The 22154-nt window shown below is 46.7% G+C and overlaps 1 protein-coding gene across 1 annotated transcript in view; it reads left to right on the top strand.

The window, feature by feature from the left end:
• COL5A2 (collagen type V alpha 2 chain) overlaps window positions 1–22154 on the top strand; it is a 198267-nt gene that overhangs the window by 88200 nt on the left and 87913 nt on the right. Inside the window, exons 2-6 of the mRNA XM_077319445.1 lie at window positions 5255–5482; window positions 12838–12851; window positions 14567–14599; window positions 16692–16724; window positions 18879–18932. Coding sequence (XP_077175560.1) covers window positions 5255–5482; window positions 12838–12851; window positions 14567–14599; window positions 16692–16724; window positions 18879–18932 — 362 coding nt within the window. The remainder of the gene's footprint in view (window positions 1–5254; window positions 5483–12837; window positions 12852–14566; window positions 14600–16691; window positions 16725–18878; window positions 18933–22154) is intronic.

The following is a 22154-nucleotide window of genomic DNA, read 5'->3' as shown; positions in this document are numbered from 1 at the left end:
GGGGTCCAACAGGGCTCGGTGCTCTCTCCTACACTATTTAACATCTTTATGCGCCCTCTGGCTCAACTGGTATGGAGCTATGGGCTGGGTTGCCACCAGTACGCTGATGACACCCAGCTCTTTCTCCTCATGGATGGCCACCCGGACTCCCCCCCAGATCCATTTGCCAGATGTTTGGAAGCCGTAGCTGGATGGCTCGAGCAGAGTCGCCTGAAACTCAACCCCTCCAAGACAGAGGTCCTGTGGTTGGGCCGTAGGGGGGCAGATCAGGAAGCGCGCTTACCCTTTCTAGCCGGGATGCAACTTAATATCGCGTCTCAGGCCAGGAATTTAGGGGTGACCATTGATGCCTCACTAACACTCGAGGCACAGGTTAAACAGGTAGCTAGCCGGGCATTTTTCCATCTTCGCCAGGCTCAGCTACTAGCGCCCTATCTGTCCTCCGAACACCTGGCCACAGTGATCCATGCGATGGTCACCTCCAGACTATATTTCTGTAACTTGCTCTACACCGGCCTGCCTCTGGGCTTGATCCGGAAACTGCAACTCGTCCAAAATGCGGCTGCTAGAGTCCTCACAGCTACACCATAGAGGGCTCACATCCAGCCAGTTCTGAGGCAGCTGCACTGGTTACCGGTTGCCTTCCGGATCAGGTTCTGACCTTCAAGGCCATCCGTGGTTTAGGCCCAGCATATATGAGGGACCACCTTCGCCCTATATCCCCCGTAGGGCTTTACGCTCTGCAGGGGCTAACCTATTGGTCATTCCCAGCCCCAAGGAAAGTCCGCCTGGCCTCGACCAGGGCCAGGGCCTTTTCAGTCCGGGCCCCAACCTGGTGGAATGAGCTCCCGGAAGAGCTGTGAGGGCCCTGCGGGAATTACCAGCATTCCGCAGGGCCTGTAAGACGGAGCTCTTCCGCCAGGCTTATAGCTGAGGCCGGGCGGAAAGAAGATCAGCCCCCCCCCTCACAAACTGGCGGTAGAGAGTGTCAACCCCCTCCTGTAGTTAGGATGCAGAGACCAAATGAGTAGATTAAGCCATCGTTGTTGCCACTATTGTAAATTTATCGGATCTTCTTGTTATTTTATGGTTTTAGGGGACGGGGTTATGTAAGCTGCCTCGAGCCTTCGGGGGGAGGCGGGGTATAAATACAATAATAATAATAATAACTATAACTATAACTACAACTATGTAACAGTGTATGAAACAAAAAGTATTTCTTCTCCCACACCCCCTTCCGAATTTTCAAAACACTACCCATAAAATATAATATTTTTTCTATTGGGGTACATTTATATTCAACATTTTAAATTTCAGATTCCATGACTAATCTGTTTTACATCTACATTGTTCATTTCATCTATACAACATATTTGGTATTATTATGTAGTACTTTATTTATATTTTTGCGACCTTTACTCCTATAGTACAATAAGTAATATATCTAAGAACAATAAGTATATCTGTACTATAACTCATAATTAGAAAGTAGAGGATATGTCTAGTCAAGATCCACTTCTTTAAACATTTATATTTTCATTCTGCTTCTGCACTGCCATGTATTTATATGCGTTACTATACATACATATATGTATAGTTTTTAAACTTTCTTATTTTAAGTTTGTTGTCTTATTGCACAATAAATTATCTATCTCTCCACAAATTTTCAAACTGATTTGTTTCTCAGATTTTGCCATTACTGCTTTGTCAGTATTTTCCCATTCTTCTGAGCTTGGACAGATGTCTGATTCCCATTTTGCTGCATAAATGATTATAATTTTTCTGCATTGTAACATCTGGTTTCTTTTTATTGGGGGGAGGCATTCTGTTCCACATATCCGTTGCTTCCTCTAGTGGTTGATTTGATATCACACAGGTTTATTTCCAGCATATCTCCCTGTGGATTTTTTTTGCCGGAAATAAACTGGCAAGACACCGAATCAACCACTAGAGGGAGCAAAACACATGCAGAACAGAAAACTTGCCCTTGAAAAAGCTTACAAGCAAGGAAAATGAGAATACAGAAAAGCCCATTCTTTTGTTTCTGTAAACAGGAAAGTACTGGAGCAGTAACTAATTTATTTTACATTTCCAGTGAGTTTCCCAAAGGGCTTTGAAAGGAGGGCTTTGAAAGGAGGGCTTTGAAACCCCTCCCTTATATGTTAATGCATTTGTTCTGATGTTTTGTTTGGGAATCTGTATTTTTGGAATCGGCAGAATCCAGGGATTAACAAGGAAGATGATGAGATAGATGTCCATCACAAACTGTGATGGATCTTACAAAATCACAACTTTTCAGTTTTCTGATAAATATGCATTTATTGTTAAGAATTATAATTGTTGAATGTGTCTTGGGGAGATGGCAGCCAGAATTGCAGGGAGTTGAGAAACCTAGTGAGCAACCAACAATTGAGGTGCAAATTCCTACAGTCTGTATTACCCATGTAGAGGAAATTAAATTGGCACCCCCAATTTATCTCACCTTGCATATCAAAAATTGCCATGCATCTCAAACATAAGTTTTCTCTTCAGCGGTGTCTGTATATCTGAACCGAATGACCACAAACCAATGAAACACATCATTGTACGTGCAAATGTCATATGCATTACTTATAAGACAATGCAACATGTGCTTACTAGGGGCCACGCCCGTTACATTCAGGAATACAATGGGGTAGAGTGGGGTAGAGTCTGTGGACAGCCTCCCCCTCCCCCCAGGACCTGGAAAGGCTGCAGGCAGCTGTTAGGGAAATCACCGTCAGGGGCAGCTTTCACGCAGCAGGGATCTGCAGCCTCCGAGCCTCAGAAGGAAGGAGAAGGAGAAGGGGGTGGTCAGGGGTGGGGGATGGAAGGCTATTTATTTATTTATTTATTTATTTATTTATTTATTTATTTATTTATTTATTTATTTATTTAATTTATATACCGCCCTCCCCAGGAGCTCAGGGCGGTTTACATAATAATATAAGAACAATACATGGAACAGTCTATAAAACATTTGAATAACCGTGCAATAATACCTGATAATTGTAAACAGATAACAGTATAGTAGTATAACCAATAAACAATTATTGGCTGGCTGCTGGACAGACAGGCAAGCTGGTTGGAGGAGGAGGAGGCACTTAGGGGCGGGACAGCCATCCTGAGTGGGCGTTAAGTGTTGAGTGGCACTTAAGCCATGAGACACACTCCTCCTCCAAGCCCTTACCAGAAATATATTATGATAGAACAGATTATGTAGAAAGCTACAAAACCAACTTTAAAACGCAGAGAACTGAAATGGCAGGCAAAATAGAAAGGATTGCAAAAAGCAACAAAATCCTTACTTTAGGGCTGAGTCACTTCCCAGTAGATGTTTGCCATAGTATCCACACAAAGTCTATGTGCACAAAATCCTACCCTCTCTTCTATATCTCTGTAGGCATACATGTTGCGTTCTGCCGTACTCCATGTTCTGACAAAAGACAATAAAATTAAAGTGCTGTTTAGGTTTCTATTAGCTATTCTGACAGTGACTCAAATTGTACTATGCTTGCATAGTTGTCAACATGTTTTGAAGAACAAAGACTTACTGATGCACGCGCCAAAGCTGACCTTATTGTTAAAGTTGCAGATGGTGGATTCAGGAGCTTTTAAAAAATTATTTCTTTTTGGAAAAACAGAGAAACAATATAAGGGAAATACAGAAAAGAGAAATATGTTGCGTTTGCTGGCAGGGCTTCATGGGAATTGTAGTCCATGGACATCTGGAGCACCACAGGTTGACTACCCATGCCCTAAAGTACAGTTTTCTTTTTTCGCTGTTGCACCACATTGGGTTGACATTTTCACTGAGGTCTCCACTACAACCCTAAGATATTTTCCCTCTCAGGCGGTTTCTGCACCTGGAATTTGGCCCTGCCTGGCGCTTGTCTAATCACGGGGCTAATTCCCACTTCTGGATGACGTTGACGCTGGTCCGGGGCGATAAATCCGCATTCCTGTTTTTGCCATGGGCATCATTGGGGCGTAGATCGGGCCTGGCCTATCTGGAAGGGGGGAAATCGGGCTGTCCTGGCCTGACTTCTCCCCCCCCCCGCAGTACCCTGTTCCTAAAAATAAAAAGTAATGCCCAGGCAGCTCTGCCAAGCTGTGCAGCACAGTGGAACCACCTGGGGCATTACTTCTTGCTTTAGGAATGCGGTGGTATCATCATCATCATCATTGGACTTCTTGCCCACCACTCTCATGTCGGGTTACAGCTTGCCTGAGTTAAAACCCTATTTATAACCATACCGGACCTATCAACATACACAACAACTCCAACAATTAAAAACCATGGTGGACTATACCCTTATAGCCCCTTGAAAAACTAATATAGGAACGGGAGTAGGGAAGGCAGAACATAAAGCAAGTGCCTGCTCTTACAAAGCACACGTTCTTTAAAAAAAATTTTTAACTACCCACACTGCCCCGCAGTGCAGTGGAACTTTGCTTCTCGGGCTGCGTCATGCAAGAGCACAAATCTGGCATGGACAGGGTACATCGGGCCACGTGCTCCCCCGTTCAGGAGCGGGAAGACTCAGGGCAAGAGCCAGAAACCAGGCGGCAGCATGGGGTGGCGCCTCCAGGTTTGTAACAGTCCCTGTCTTAGCATTAGCTTACGCTTATAGTTGTGAGTTTTTTGTCCCAGTGTGCATAATATAAATTAATAGTTTAGATTTTAGTCCAGTGGCATCTTAGAAACTAACAACAGTTTTGGAGGTGTAATATAGAATAGAAAAGAAGTGGAAACGATCAAAAATATGCTGTAGAAACCAGCTAGTCTAGAGAATACTTTACAGTGGGAAGTAGCAATAAGTACTATGAGCTGCAGTCCCTATTAGGGTAACCAATTCTTCTGCCCAGCCACCAGGGTGGGGTGGGGGATAGGGTTGCCAGATCAAGTCTGGGGAACTCCTGGAGATTTAGGGATGGAGCCCGGGAAGATCAGGAACCTTAGCGAGGGGACAATGCCATAGAATCTATCTTACAAACCATCCATTGTCTCCTTAGAGATTTATATCTGTTGTCTGGAGATGAGTTGTAATTCCAGGGGATCCCCAGGCCCCACCTGGAGGCTGGCACCCCTAGTCTCTATTCCTTAACCCATGCAGCTTTCTGACCATTTCGTTGCAGCACAGTCCTGGCGATCTGTTCAAAAAGCCCTCTGGGATCATTCCCCCTATGAAAGCCTTGACCGGATTCTCATCTCCTGTTCTCTCCTTTCTTCCAGAACACGGTGGTGAGGAGGTCGCCTGCACTCAGAATGGGCAACTCTACCTGAACCGGGACATATGGAAACCTTCACCGTGCCAGATCTGCGTTTGCGACAACGGAGCCATTCTCTGCGATAAGATTCAGTGCCTGGACGTTATGGAATGCGAGAGCCCCCAGGTGCCCCCTGGGGAGTGCTGCCCCGTTTGCCCAAACACGGCCCGGAATGGCTTTGAAGGGGCCTTCGGTAAGAGAGCCTCCAGTGGCGAATAGAGCAAGATTGTACAATGAATCCATACGAGCCTCTTGCATGTTTGAACAGTGGTGGGCATGAGAGGGCCCCTCCTTTTCCATGTGCCCTGTACTTACTGATACTGGAGTATATCCTATAGGGTTGCCCGCTCTTGGTTGGGAAATACCTGGAGATTTGGAGGGCAGAGCCTGGGGAGGGCGTGGTTTGGGGACGGGAAGGCTCTCAGTAGGGTATAACGTCATAGATCCACCCTCCAAAGCAGCCGTTTTCTCCAGGGGAACTGATCTCTGTTGTCTGTAGATATCTTGGCCCCAAATATCTCCACACTATAATTTTGCAACTTTTGTCAACCCTAAGGAATCTTCTAATGAGAAGAACCAGTCAAGCTGCAGGAAGACATTTTGGGTGATGGCTGGGTCTACATTATTGTTGCATTGTGATTTCCCCCCCCCCTGCCAAAAAGGAGAGGATGAAGCCCATTGCATGCTTTTGTGGACATGTTATTGCCAATTAAATAATCTAAGCAAGCCCCAGTTCCAAAAGCAATGAGAGTATTTGTGAAGTGGGGACTGGCAAAAGTGCATTGCACGATGCTATGATGTCACTTCCTGCTCAGAACCCAGAAGTGACATCACCACATTGTGTGACAGTCTAGCATCCCCCCCAGCACTGATCTCTTTGCTGAAACAGAGAAAGGCAATATTCTTAGAGCAGGGGTCCCCAACCCAGGGCCTGTGGGCATCAAGGTGGAGTATCGACACCAAAATTTTTTTAGAAAGCGGATAGGACCACAGGGGGCTTTTGCCTGGAAGGGCTTCTGAGTAGCCACTAGACGTCTGATTGACCATACAGATTTAATTAATATTATTTCAGCAGCAACTCACTACATTGGTGATTTTAATCTCTCCCACTCCTTATTTTCCAGAGGGTTAAAAGAATGACTTTTCTGTGTCCCTACACGTTGGCTTCCCCTGTGTGTGTGGCTTCTGCAGCAGCCATATTATAATTGGCTCCGCCTCCTGTGGCAGCCATATTGTGACGGTGCCACTGCCTGGTGTCTGAAGCCCAAAGGCGGCCACAGGCTCAAAACGGTTGGGGATCCCTGTCCTAGAGTGCCATGGTGACATCACCCCCAGGTTCCTAGCTAGAAGTGATGTCACAGTTTTTCATGATGTCATCCCTCCTACCCCCAAGCACACATTCTCCCACTGCACCTTTGCTGGGGTTCGCATTGGGAAGTCTTCAGTTTCTGAGCCAACGTACCTGGGATGGAACTCCACCCAAAATCTTTTAAAGAGAGACTGCAAAGTTGCTCAAAGACCATTTTGTGTGTCCCTAGGGATGGTGAGGCTGCATTCCAGAAATACTTCTTTATCGAATGGACTCGTTAGGCGAGGCTGTGTACCGTGAGCTGAAATTCAGACCTCTGGCTGGATTTGTTGGAAACTGATTTTATTAGGTGTTTTGGAAACCCTGCCCTCCCTCCAAGGAATTTACCCCCTCGCATTTTATCTTCACAACATCTTTGCCCAGACGATTAGACTGAAAAACAGTGCCTGTCCTAAGGTCACCCCAAAGAGCTTCACGGAAAAGTGAAGATTTGAATCCACGACTCACTAAGTTTGCCCTGTCTCCAGCTACTGTTATCGTACATGGAGAACAGTTTTATTGAGAACCGAAACGTTGTAAAGGAGAGAGGAGAGAAATAGTCCAAACTGTCTGACTAGTTTCAAATGGGTAGCCGTGTTGGTCTGAAGTAGCACAACCAAATCAGAGCCCAGTAGCACCTTTAAGAGCAACAAAGATTTATTCAGGGCGTGAGCTTTCGAGTGCAAGCACCCTTCGTCATGGGACAAGCAACATATGGTGATGTGATGTGATAGCCTTTGATCACTTGCACAGAGAGTTTTATTTCTCCCATGTTTGTGTGAATAACAACTGAATTTCAAGGGGATTGATTGGCTGTTTTGGCAAAGAATTATCATTGGCTGCATTTGGATGCGTGACACAGTTTACTAATGTCACAGAATTAATTTTTGCTACATATTCCCACAGTCATGTAAGGAGTTCTTAGTCTGCACTCGAAAGCTCACGCCCTGAATAAATCTGTGTTGGTCTTAAAGGTGCTACTGGACTCTGATTCTGTTGTCTGACTAGTTGTTGTTCTGGGGAATCCAGAGAGCGCATTCGGCAATGTATTGGACAGCGCTCATTTTAAAAGACACGGGAAAAAGAATACCGCAGGGCCCTCCCAAGCTACCCTTCTGAGCTCAATGATTTTGATGGACTTAGAAGGACGCACTTAGAACGGCTCATTTAGCTTAGCTCCACTTCCTTAAAGGGAGTGAGGTTGGTTGCAGCATAGCTTAGCAATAGGGCAAGATGGGGCATGCTGAGTTAAGCAGAGGGTGCGTCTCTGGAGTATGTTAGGGGGATTTTAGGTCAAAGGCTGGGTGTTTTACACCTTCCCAGGCAAGGTAGAAGCTGCGCTTTTCCATTCATCCGTCTGGCATATTTTAATGTTAGAGTTTTGCGATCATGGCTGGGTGTTTGCTAAAAAGAATTGATCTACGATGCCTGCGTTGGGAGCTCTGTGAGAATGAGGAATTGTTCTCCTGTCAGCTGCAGCTGCTACGAAGTCGGAGAAAATGTTGCCAAGGGAGAGTCTCCGGGTCAGTGGGTGACACTTTCTGGCACTCGCGGAGTGTTTGGCGAAAGTGAGCAGGGCTAGATGGGCCTTAGTCCATTGCACGATGCTATGATGTCACTTCCTGCTCAGAACCTAGAAGTGACATCACCACATTGTGTGACAGTCTAGTATTCTGATTGGCCATTGGAAATTTGACTGGCTGCATCCATCTTTAAAAATGTTGTTTTGGCAGTCGCTGCCACCACAGTTATTTTGTTATCCATCATGCTGTGTCCAAATTCCAATGGTGCCCACAGGCTCCCAAAGGTTTGGGACCCTTCCTCCAGGAAGTGCTTTTTGGATGGCCCGTTCTGGTTGTCAGCCATGCTTTTTTGCTTGCTAGCGTGAGAGCCAGCGTGGTGTTAAGGGTGGCGGCTTCTAATCCGGCGAGCCGGGTTTGATTCCCTGCACCCTCACATGCAGCCATCTGGGTGACCTTGGGCTCGTCACAGCACTGATAGAGCTGTTCTCACAGAGCAGCCCTTTCAGAGCTCTCTCAAGCCTCACCCTCCTCACAGGGAGTCTGTTGTGGGAAGAGGAGAGGGAAGGGACTGGAAGTCACTCTGAGACTCCTTCGGGCGGTGAAAAGCAGGGTATAAAAACCAACTTTTCTTCTTCTAACAAGGTTTGCACCGAGGCGAGCAAAACTGTTGTGTTAAATGAGGAAGGTTTTAAAGATGAATAAGTTAGGGTTTGCTTCGGAGACGTGGTTTTCATTATACTAAAGAAGTAAGATTTCTTCACCCTCGAAATGAACAACATTTCTGGCAACTTGGAAAAGGCCATGTGGAGAGAGTGAGAGGACATAGGGAGGGAGGGAGGGAGGGAGGGAGGGCCAGAGGGCAGCTGTCAGACTTAGACCAAGAGAGGCATCTCGGTCAAGGAGATTTATTTATTTATTTATATTTATATACCGCCCTCCCCGGAGGCTATAACACCTGTACACAAAGAAGTGCCTCAAAATGGCTACCCATGTTGAATCATTCACTCCAACATGGATACTACACTGAGGGAAACTCTGTCCCAGAGAGTCACATCATGCCGAGGTTTGAGGTCCCTGCACCCCAAAGTGCCCATGGTGACCCATGTTTCAGAAAAGCGGGCAAAGCGATGCATCTAGTTGGCTGGTGGTTCCCATCTTGAACACATAAGCTAAGGTATCATGCAAGGAAACGAAATAAATATGGCTTTTTGGATTGATGGTCATTCATTCATTTGGTCATTCGTTCATACTTTGATTTATATACGGCTGCTGTCAAAGACGTGCAGCGGTTAACAATAACATAGTAAAAACAAGAAACCCTTAAAAAAAAAAACCCCGCACATTAAAATACATTAAGATGGCTCTTGATTGGAGTGAAACCCATCTCCTCCCCCCACCCCTGTCTAGCTAGCAGTACGGAGCTCTTTCCTTAGGAGCAGGGGACCTGATCTCACCAGCTCTAGGGGATGTTTTATATTTTTAAATATATATTTGCAGTCTTTCTCCTGGGGGGGGGGGGGGGGGAGGCGTGATCTTCAGTGCCGTGGCCTCAACCATAAACCCAGCAGAAGAGTTCCATTTTACAGGCCCTGTTGAATTCAGGGAGCTCCTGCAGGGCCCTCAGTTCTTCTGGGAGCTCATTCCACCAGGTTGGGGCCAGGACTGAAAAAGCCCTGGCCCTGGTTGAGGCCAGGCAGGCTTCCTGGGGACCAGGGACTACCAACAAGTTGGAACTTGTAGAGCGTAAAGCCCTACAGGGGACATAGAGCGAAAGGTGGTCCCTCAGATATGTGGGTCCCAGACCGCGAAGGGCCTTAAAGGTCAAAAACAACCTTGAACCTGATCCAGGCTGCAATCAGCAACCAATGCAGCTGCCTCAGCACAGGCTGGATATGGGCCCTCCAAGATGTTCCTGTGAGGACCCTAGCAGCTGCATTCTGCACCAGCTGCAATTTCTGGGTCAGAGACAAGGGCAGGCCAGCGTAGAGCGATGTACAGAAGTCAATTCTGGAGGTGACCGTTGCATGGATCACCACGGCCAGGTGATCTGAAACAGGTAGGGTGCTAGTAGCCTCGCTTGGCAAAGATGGCTAAACACCTGGCGGGCTACCCCCGTGATCTGCTCCTCAATGGACAGTAAGGCGTCCAAAAGCATCCCCTTTTGGCCAGGGGGGTGATGTTCAGTTGCGTCCCAGCCAGAGTGAGTAAACGCACTTCCTGACCCACCCTCTTCCTTCCTAGCCATAGGACCTCCGTCTTGGAGGGGTTGAAGAAGAGAAAGCTCCTCCCCGTCCACCAATTTTGTTAGCCTTTAAGATGCCCCTGGATTCCTCCTCTTTTCTACTGAAGAAGTGAACTGTGACTTATGAAAGTTCGTTTCCTGCCACAAATTTTCTTCATCTTTAACGTGTTCCTAGACTCTTGTTCTTTTCTGCTACTAGGGTCTCTGATATCGCCTGCTGAAACCAGGACCCTGCTGCAGAATTGTGCTTCGTTTAATGTATCATATTAATGCTTACACTTTCTTTCAATCTGATTGGTTCTACTACCCAAATCTTGTTTCACTATGTATTGACTGTCCCACCCATCAATTTCATGGTAATCAGTGTAGTCTGCCTTAAATTCAAGTGGGAGAGGCAGATTGTAAATAATGTAAGTAAATAATTCTGTGTATATTGTACACCAGTGGTCCCCAACCTTTTTATCACCGGGGACCGGTCAACGCTTGACAATTTTACTGAAGCCCGGCGGGGGGTAGTCTTTTGCCGGGGGACGTCGCCACTGCCTGAGCCCCTGCTCCACTTGCTTTCCCACCGGCACCCCTGACTTTCCGCTGCCCGCTGGGGGGCGCTGCCAGCAGCAGGTGCGCAGTTCCATGCCGAGGGGGAGCCCCAGCCATGGCGGCTGCTGGAGAGCAGCAAAAGTGAGCCAGCGGCAGAGTGGCAGGGCAGCCCCCAAGGCAGCAGCCGGGGAGGAGGACGAGGAGAAGCCGCGGACTGGTACCGACTGATCCACGGAACGATACCGGTCCCCGGACCGGGGGTTGGGGACCACTGTTGTACACTACTAGCAATTATGGGGTGTGCATTCAACTAATCTGAGCTGAAAAAAATACATAAAAGTACGTTATCAATATTAATTCAGCTGGACTTTTTTTTTGCTATAAAATAGTCAATTTAAGGTTAGGGCTGGAGGTAGCCTCAGGCGGCCCCACGTACGGAATACGGAAACCCACCAAAAATCCAGACGCCGGGTGTTCCGCTGCCTCCCTTTTGGACTAGTCCCGCAATAATGCCAACAGGGCAGTAACTTTAACTGGGGAAAATGCCAGGGTGGCGAGCTCCAGTGGCGTTTTATTCGGCCTTTTGGGTTCCTGATCCACCTGAGGTAGCTGACCCACTCCCTCTTTTAGTGGGGGCCCGGCCTGCCCAAAGGGGCTGACTCATACTAGGGCCTGAAAAATCCCAAAACTATTTGGAGTTTTTCAGGACCGCCAGAAAACCAGAGTTAAGACATTTAAAGGAACAGATAAATACCTCGAATGCCTCAAACTGGAGTAGACTGTGTCTCTGAGGCATGCAAAGGGATCCCAGTCCCTCTAAATCAGTGGTTCTCAACGTTCTTAATGCTGTGACCCTTTAATACAGTTCCTCATGTCGTGGTGACCCCCAACCATAAAATGATGCAAGGGTTCTTTCTCAGAAATTAAACCCAAACTGACCAATGGCCTGAAGATCCATTGTTCATTATTGCATATAAATTGGTTTTTCCCTCCGGGGTTTCTCAGTTCAGTTCTGCCTCTTGTCCCACCATGCCGATCTCGTTCTTTCCCGCTGCTCCAGACAGACGCCTGCAAGAGGAGCGGCAACAGTGGCAGCACCCGCCCCCCCATCTAAGCTGCTTGCCCTGCCGCGACTCCTGTGAAAGGGTCATTCGACCCCCAAAGGGGTCCCAACCTCCAGGTTGAGAGCCACTGCTCTAAATGCCTCAAACTCGGAGCTGAAAAATTTGGCATTCCCGAATATTTACTGCATTCAGATACCGTTCTGGTATTGGGATTTGGGGATAGCAGGAAATACTGATTTTATTTGAGTTCAGTATACCCAAACCCAAATAATACCGTGTTTTTTTGTACACCCCTACTAGAAATACAGTAGTAGAGGCCCTCTTTGGAGGCTTTGAACCAAATGCATTCACTCCCAGAGCCAAAACAGTGCAGTACACTAGGAATAGCCCCACATCCTGAAACTGACAACATGGACCAGTGGCTTGCTGCCAGGCTAACCTCCATTGCAGGATTGTTGTAAAGGATAAAGAAGAGTATCGTTATGTCAAATACCTGAGCTCCTTGAAGGAATGGTGGGAATCAATCCTGGTAATTGGAAAAATATTACCAGCATATGATTTTCACCACTGGTAAAGGCCATCTTCATCCTACTGATTGTGCTATACCTTGGTGTGGCTCCTGGGGCATATTCTTCTCTGCCTGCTCTTCATCAATGACATATTCAATGACATAGATTCACACTCTGCTGGGCAAGCTAATGGTCCATTCTCATGTGATGTAATTCCATTAAACCACATCATATGAGACAAATTCCACTTGCATGTTATGTGTACAAGCAGTGGGAAGCTTTTCTGCACATTCATTGTGTTTCTTTGTGCTTCTTTTTGCAGGAAGAGGAAGGAAGGTAAGTTCTATCATTTTTATTCAATTCCTTCTATCAGTATCATCAGTGAGCATGGCAAAGATGCTGCCGTCAATATCAATTCTCTGACTTTTATCTGACAAATTCACCACTGGGATATTTGGTGACTATAGCAGAGTTTTGCCTAGTCATAGAAGCGTGATAACTGAGTGCAGTAAATACTATCTCCCAAGACGTTTATTGCAAAATAGATAAATTTATTCTGATACATCTGGTTCATATTTGGATTGCAGTCGAAAGATGAGAAAGAGAAGCCTCATCTAAAGGGTGCCTTCCCTATCATAAAGGGCCAGTTTGTCTGGCATAATGTGTGTGGGAGGATGAGGGCATTCTAGCTATAGGAGAGACCTGCAGAGGCGTGTGTCTCCATGGAAGGCCATGAGGAGAAAGTGAGAAGACTAAGGGAGAAAGGAGTCATCAGAGGGCATCTCCCAGGTTAAGACAAAGAGAAGCATCCCTTTCAAGGACATAATACAAACAGCTAGCAGTCCGGTTATAGGGAAGCCATATTCCCCAGCATTCAAAGTAAAAATGGCGGCTGCAGAGAGAATGCGTCACTCCCCTGCTGTAGTATGCAGTTCCTTTCCGGTTGTCTGATTAATAATTCAGTGCCGTCAAGCTGCAACTGACTTGTGGCAATCCCAGGCAAGAGGTGTTCGGAAAGGGTTTTCCATTCCCTACCTCTGCCTAGCAACCCAGGCCTTCCTTGGTGGTCTCCCATCCAAGTACTAAGCAAGGTTGACCTTGCTTAGCCTCTGAGATCTGATCTGATCTGGCTAGCCTGGACCATCCAGGTTAGGGCAGATATAAAACAGAGGTTTGCCATTGCCTGCCTCTGCGTAGCTACCCTGAACATCTGTGGTGGTCCCCCATCCAAATGCTAACCAGGACCAATCTAGCTCGGGTCCTTAGCTCTGACAAGCTCAGGCTAGTCTGGGCAATTCAGGCTGTCAAAGATTTTCTCAACACCTATCATCATCATCATCATCATCATCATCATCATCATCATCATCAATCCATCCATCCATCCATCCATCCATCCATCCATCCATCCATCCATCCATCCATCCATCCATCCATCATCCATCATCATTATTATTATCTTACCCGCCACTCCCAGGTGGTTCGTGGCAGGTTACAAAGTCTGTATGAAAACCCCAATTAAAACTTTCCCTTAAAACCACAGCCATGAATTTTCAATCAAGACAAATAAAATGAAATAAGATATGGCGGAAACCCAGTTCAAGCTCAACTCAACCCATTCCCCCCCCCCAATATAATCTCCTTGAGGGAGGAAAGAAAGGGGGCAGATGGAACCCATGGCCACAATCTGTATAGTAGTCTCTTAATCCTGAGGGGCATCATATAGCTCTTCCTTTGTGTGCTGGCCTCAATCATAGACCTGGTGGAAGAGCTCTGTCCCTTTTCGTCTTAGGCCTTGTAAAGAGAGCTTTCTCCTACCACTTGCTCCACAGGCAAAAGAGAGAGGAAGCCTCAAAAAGGGCATAAGACAAAGCCAGGGGGGGCGGTGGCCTCTGGGTGGAAGAGAACGGGAAGAGATTGAGTGGAAAAGCTCACAGCATCCAACCCAGCTTTGTTATTTGTTTTACGTGGAATGGAAGTTCCTGAAGAGCATTTTTGTGTCAAGCGCGCATTAATATTCTGCCCTCACACAACTTTCCTCCTCTGCCCTACAGGGTCAAAAAGGAGAACCTGGAATTGTCCCAGTGGTAAGTTTTTCTGTGCACTATATTCTTCACTTGCAAGTTTTTTTAAAATAAATAATATATAGTATGACAGTTAGCCACATATTTCAGCACTGTTGGGTTTTTTTTAAAACCAGCTGCAAAAATCAGCAAGGATTCAGGAATTTCACAATATCATATTTTTCCTGAGAAGACATTTTGCAGAATGAAAGCTGACCTTTTGCTGACAATTTAGACGGAATAGTGGGTTGCGTGTACATTGTGTGTACCTTTCCGCTTCTTGAACTGTTTTTGGAGTTACGTTTCCTCACATTTTCCCGCCGTGATGCTCCTCTGTGGTAGCATGAACGGCTGCACACTGCACTAGTTCTATGCCTAGCAAGACTAAGAGGAGGAGAAAGATGTCTTGTGGGTAAAACAAGGGAGGCAAGAACAGTGTGTGCTGGTCTGAATTCCTTAGTGGAATGGTGAGATGGGAAAAAATATCCAAAAGCAACTTAAAGGGGCCATGAATCAGTGGCAGAGAATCTCCTTGGCAGGCCGGAGGTCCCTGGTCTGATTCCTTATATCTCCAGGTGAAAGGTAGTGGGATATTTGGTTCACAGGGCGGTGTTTTGCCCAGTCATGGAAGTGTGATTCTGAGAAAAGTCAATAAATCTTCCTAGAAGAATGTTGCAAAATAGGTAAACTTATTCAAACAGATTCAGTTCACATTCAAATTTCTGTCAACAGGAGAGAGGGAAGCCTAATCTAATGAGTACTTTCCCTGTCACAGATGACCAGCTAGATCAGCATCGTGTATGAGGGATATAAGGGCATTGTAGCTATAAGAGAGACCTGGAGGGACATGTGCAGAGAGTGAGAGGATAAAGGGATACAGAGGACCAGCCGGTAGATTGTGGGAAAGACCTCCCCCTGAGACTCTGGAAAGTTGCTGCCAGTCTGAATAGGTAGCACTAAGGATGGTCAATTTGGTTTGGATATGCCGAAAAGTACCCAAATCAATGCCGACTCAGGAAATTGGATGTATCCAAGCTGATGCGCTCATCCCTGTTTTAAGCCAGCTGAATCAGCGGTGGCCGAATCATGACTCAGCAATTCAGGCAGGATCCAGCCAGTTTAACCCCCCCCCCCTACCTTCTCAGGCAGCAGACAGCGTCTCGGTGCCTAAGAAGGCTGGGGCGGGGGAGAAGCATGCACCAAACAGCTGATCTGTCATGATCAACTTTTTGGTTGGCCCTTTAGATCAGGGGTAGTCAAACTGCGGCCCTCCAGATGTCCATGGACTACAATTCCCAGGAGCCCCTGCCAGCGAATGCTGGCAGGGGCTCCTGGGAATTGTAGTCCATGGACATCTGGAGGGCCGCAGTTTGACTACCCCTGCTTTAGATGCTACCTCGCCTTCTCAGTAATGGAGATGTTATCCAATGCCTGAGAAGGCTGGATGGGGGGGGGGGAGTGTGTAATTGCACATCCTTTAAAGGCCATTCCCCATCTATGCAGGATGCACATCTCCTGTCATCAGCTTTCTGGCATGGCACTCTTCAAATGCCTCCCCACGTCTTCCCAGGAAGTGCTGCTTGCGAAGGCTTGGGGAGGCATTTAAAGGCTGTGGCACCAAGCAGCTGATAATGACAGATCAGCTGTTTGTCAAGCACTCCCCCATAACTTCTCAAGCCGTGGAGATACTCTTCACTTCCTGAAAAAGTGGGAGCATGTGCACAGAAAAAAACTGATACTTTTTGATTTGGCCAATTTTTTAAAAAAATCATGTGGTTAGGATTCGGCTTGAATGGGCTTGGACCAAATCCTAAACGGTCTGAATTTTGTTTGTGTGCACATACCTAGATGCACTGACCTTGATGGTCTGGTGACAATGCCAACTTCATGATGCATGGCCCCCAGCAGGATCTGTCCGTCCCCCCACCCCCGGCATCTTCAACAATAAAAAAAGCACTCTAACGTGATGCCCCATCCCTGTGGCGGACTGAGGAATGCCGTTTGACCCTTGCAACCAATGTAGAAGCTGTGGGAAAGGCAGATCCCTGAGGACCATCACAACTGACACATTGAGGAGTCTTAGTGCATTAAAGCTTTCTTCCTTCTCTCTTTGTAGGTTACGGGTATAAGAGGACGGGCCGGACCAGCTGTAAGTAATCACTAGCTCTTTGAAGAATGCCGAAGATGCTTGTAGCCCTGAGCCACATTTTTGTGTGTGTGGGATGTCTTTAGTGTCTGTTTCCAAGATCTGTGCAAAGCAGTTGGTTATTGCTGCCTTCTTTTGCTACTGCAAATTGAGGGTCCATATGACGATTGTTTTTTTGTTTCTGCCTAGGGGCTTTTTTTTGTGCATGTTTTCTGGTTCTTTCTTCATCTCTCACTGTCCTTATGTTTTTACCCCGGAGGATGTACTTTTCCAGGAGTTTCTGTTTCCTTTAGCTCTCCCTCCGCCCCCCCCCATAGGAGTTCCAAGGGTATGTTTGGGAGGGGGAACACACATCTGGCACCTCAGCGGTTGTTGATGGCAGCTTGTGCGAGAACAGCAGTAGAAGAGGGAAATGTGAAGTCCTTTCTGTAACCCCCTTCCAAATTATCTGCTCTTGAGGGACTTTTCTCTGAGAAAAGCAGTCACCTGGATTGTGTTATACATATGTGCATGTAATGGTTCATCCCACCCGAAGTGGTGAATGTTGATCTGATAAAAGATAAAGCCCCATGATAGAAGATGAGCTTTTTGCATGGGCTTGTAAACCCACATAAAAGAAATGTGCAAAATGGCAGACTCGGGGGGGGGCAAACTATGGCTCTTCAGATGTACATGGACTGCAATTCCCACAAGCCCCTGCCAGCATGGCCAATTGGCAAGGGCTCATGGGAATTGCAGTCCATAAACATCTGAAGAGCCACCGTTTGGCCACTCCTGCTCCAAAAGCCTGTGAGATACTGGTGCCCAAAGTAAATATTGAATATATATGCGTTTGGGACACATTAGCACTCATTCACATATATTTTCCCCAAAACTCTGGATTTCTCCTTTCAGATTTTTATCCACTAAGTTTTTGTTGTCATGAACTGCTATGAGGGTTGTCAGATCCTTCTAGCAAACGACAGGGGGGAGAGGGACTGCATGGGGTGTGTGCTCATGAACAATGTGTTGTTCTGTGTGCGCCGGAAGTGGCACAAGTGGCACAAGTTCATGGGCAGCAATAACAGGGATGCTCTCGCATTTGGACAAGACTCTATGGCGTAACCATAGAGTTTTGTGGAAATGTCAGTCTCCCAAGTGCCTTCCCAGTGATGCACTGACATCACTTCCTGGCACATGGGGTTTGACATCAGTGCGTCAATATGGTTTTGGTACCATTTACGTATATTCATCTGAGCGACTGTGTTGAAGACACTTTGGGGGTTGGGGGCTTGGTAACCCTAATTGCTGCTGAATCAATTTTTGGAGAATTCTACTTCAGAAACCAGCAGTTTTAAGAGAAGGTAATATTTGCAGCAGCAGAGTCAGCTTGGGTTAGTGATTAAGAGTAGCAGCTTCTAATCTGGTGAGCTGGGCTTGATTCCCCACTCCTCCTCCATGTCCAGCCAACTGGTTGACCTAGTCACAGTCCTGTTAGAGCTGTTCTCACACAACCTCATCCTCACCCAACTCATAGGGCGTGTCTGTTGTTGGGAGCAGAAGGGAAAGGAGTTTGTAAGCTGTTTTGGGACTCCTTCAAGTGGTGAAAAGCTTCAAGTGGTATAAAACCCAACTCTTCTTCTTTTCAAAGCTATTTTTCTTCCGGAAACCCTTTCCACGTTGATTCATGTGCTTTGGGGCATGGGGTAGTGGTATTGGACACTGCGAATCTCCTAAAGAATTTGAGAGGGGAGGCGGAGGAAATTGTGGAGGATTCTGGGACAGATGCTGAAGGACATAGCTGGTTTTATTTGGGGGAACTGGTGAAACTTCTAGGGTTTCACTGCCACCCTGGATGAACTGAGACAAAGTTCACAGCCCTCTGTTGTGTCTTCATGTTCCACAATAAGATTAGTAATGAGGGGCATGTCTTCTTATTGATAAACTTAAATCTCTTCCAAGGGAAACTTAGAATTCTGATTGAAAACCACCATGAATGTGCAGTCCTGCACAGAGCACCCAATAAACACGGGGATTGCCTTTGCCACTGAAAGAAATGTCTTGAACGAAATTTCTTAAACGACATGGTGACTTAACTATGGTTTCCAAACAGTCACGTGGCTGCATTTCAAAACAGCGATGTGAATGTACGAAATTTGTTCTCATTTCTTTCTTTAGGGACCTCCTGGATCACAGGGACCGAGAGGATCGAGAGGACCCAAAGGAAAACCTGTAAGTTGTTAAATATTCTTTTAAGAACCTTACTTGCAGGATAGATACCAGGCACTGTCTGAAACTTGAAGAATATTAGTGGCCTTCTCCCCTCCCCCTCCCCCTCCCCCACAATTATGTCCTGGAACATAGTTTTTGTAACCCTGTAGATGCATTCCATATAGCCATGCACACACTGGTTGCATTTGTGCCTGGTGAGTTGTGTTTTTGAAGTCCAGTATTCATCACAAAACATGGCCCTATGGAAGCAGACTCTGGAGATGAATGTAGGGATGGCAGCCTCCAGGTGAGACCTGGGGATCCCCAGTTATTACAGTTCATCTCCGGACTACAGAGATCAGTTCCCCTGGAGAAAATGGCTGCTATAGAGGGCAGGACTCCATAGCATTATATGCCACCAAGGACCCTGTCTTCTCCAGGCTGCACCCCCAAATCTCTAGTAATGCCCTACAGTAATGTCCTTTGAGTGTCCCAGAAGTCTCTTCAGTGAAAATAGGAAACAAATGCAGCTATGCAGTACTTTAAAATATGAAGACAATTGAACTCCAAGTCTTGAGCATATATTCTTGGAAGAAATCCAGTGAAAATCAACTGGCCTTGTATCAAAGTAAACACGGCAAGATAGTAAACACAATGAGGGCCATTGCTGGTCAAATTCTTTGTAGTTGTAATATACCTGGCAACTGAAAAAGAAATGTGTCGATGAAAAGGGGCTTGGATCCCATGGAACTTTTCCACAGATGGAAGGATTCTCTCTCAGTTGAGCATGGCTTTTTCAGCTTTCCTAAGGCCCTCAGCCTCAAAGCCTAGAGATCTCCCTACAATTACAACTGTTCTCTAGATCAGTGGTCCCCAACCCCCGGTCCGGGGACCAGGACCGGTCCTGGGATCAGTCGGTACTGGGCCGCGGCTCCTCCTCGTCCTCCTCCCCAGCTGCTGCCTCGGGGGCTGCCCTCCCACTCTGCCGCCGGCTCACCTTTGGTGCTCTCCAGGGGCCGCCATGGCTGGGGCTCACCCTCGGCGTGGCACTGTGCAGCTGCTGCTGGCAGCAGCCCCCAGTGGGCGGCTGGAAGTCAGGGGCACCGGCAGGAAAGCAAGTGGAGCAGGGGCTCAGGCAGCGGCAACGTCCCTCGGCAAAAGACTATCCCCCCAGGGCCTCAGTAAAATGGTCAAGCGTTGACCGGTCCACGGTGATTAAAAGGTTGGGGACCACTGCTCTAGATTACAGAGATCATTTCCCCTGGAAAAATGGCAGCTATAGACTCTATGGTCTTACATCCTGCTGTGGACCCTCCCCATAGCCTGCCCCCAAATTTCCATCAGTGCCAAGGGTTCCACAGCTACAGGCAGGTTGCACCCCTCCATCTTGTGAAGAACATCTTAGTGAGGAGAAGACAAGGAGGAATTAGAGTTGGATACTGACCAGTGGCTCAGGTTTTGGCATTTTTAGGATTGCCGGACTCCAGATTGAACAGCCCCAAACTAGGGGGTTGCACAGGGTGTGGAGGTAACACAATAAACCAGGAATCACTATGGCCCATTCTGCACACATGGGATAATGCACTTTCAATGTGCTTTGGCAGCTGGATTTTCCTTTGCAGAACAGGAAAATCTGCTTCTAAAGTGCATTGAAAGTGCATTATCCTATGCATGTGGAATGGGCCTATACTAGGGAACCCTGTACCCCGGTAAACTTTGCCCTGGGTCATTCCTAAGCATCTAGGAGGAAAGATGATCTTTTGAGCTACAAACTATTTGAATATTAGGAAGATTTCTTCTAGGACATTGTAGTTGTGAGGTTCTTTCCTTCGGCCACCATTCTGACATTGTTCCCATTTGGTTTCTTGAGTCCCCTGAAGAAGTCTGGTGAACCAAAGTGCACCAGATCTTCATGTGGATTACAGTGTGACATTTAAGACAAGACCTCTTTTATAATCACATTATGTGCATTGTGACTAAAAATCTTCAAAACATTTTTTTAAAATATATTTTTGTAAAAAAAAATTGTTGAATGTGTATGGCAGGGGTGGCCAAACTGTGGCTCTCCAGATGTCCATGGACTACAATTCCCATGAGCCCCTGCCAGCACAGCACATAGACATCTGGAGAGCCACAATTTGGCTACCCCCTGATATATATGGATTGATTACGCAGGGCTGCCTGGTACAGCTATTCCTCATCTCTTGTGTAGCCACCAGATGGAGCCTGGATTCTGCCAGAATTACAACTGATCTCCAGACTACAGGGATCATTTCCCTGAGAGAAAATGGCGGCTTTGGAGAGTGAACTGTATGGCAACACATCTCCAGTGGGCTTCCTCCCCTCCCTACATTCTCCCATGGACCTCCCCAAAATTTCCTGGAATTCACCAACCTTGAAGTGTTAGCTTTAGCCATCCCACTCCCTCCAAAATGCTACTCTTAGAGATATGAGGCCTTAGAGGAACAGACTTTGGGAGAGCATTTGGGGGTAGGGGGGGTCGAGCTTGTCTGTTTGCAAATCCGTCCTCCCCCTCTCCTCCAGGGCCTGGAAAGGCTGCAGGCAGCTGTTAGGGAACTCACTGGCAGGGGCAGCACTCATGTGGCAGGGATCTGCAGCCTCCATGCCTCAGAGGGATGTGGAAGGAGGAGGGGTGGTCAGGGGTGAGGGACGGAAGGTGATTGGCTGGCCGCTGGACAGACAGGCAAGCTGGTTGGAAAAGGAGGCACTCTGGGGTGGGACAGCCTCCCTGAGTGGGTGTTAAGCGCTGAGTGACACTTAAGCCGTGAGACCAGCTCCTCCTCCAAGGCCTAACCAGAAATATTACGTGGAGCACACACATATACATACATACATACATACATACATACATACATACATACATACATACATACATACATACATACATACTAAGAATTTTAAATAGAAAAAAACCTAAACAGAAGGAATAAGAATAATAAAAGAGAAAAAGAGAAAGAAATGAAGAAAAAAGGCTACCAATGTTATCTATGGCAAATATATATCAAATTACTTATCAGTTGCCCTTCGATTATATTTTAAAAAGTTGAAATCCCTCCCCCCCAAAACTCATTTTGTCTCCCTGTTAAAGACATGTTATCAGATAAATGCCCAGAAATAACTTCTGTTGTTGCCACATTTCCATGGAGGGCAATCAAAACAAGGAAGAGTTGGGTGAATTTGGAACAACGTAGATAAGAGATAGACTCAATTGCTTGAGATAAT

Source organism: Paroedura picta, chromosome 2 (genome assembly GCF_049243985.1).
Source record: "Paroedura picta isolate Pp20150507F chromosome 2, Ppicta_v3.0, whole genome shotgun sequence".
Lineage (NCBI taxonomy): Eukaryota > Metazoa > Chordata > Lepidosauria > Squamata > Gekkonidae > Paroedura > Paroedura picta.
The sequence above is the reverse complement of the archived record's forward strand: the minus strand, read 5'-3'. Positions and strand labels throughout refer to the sequence as shown.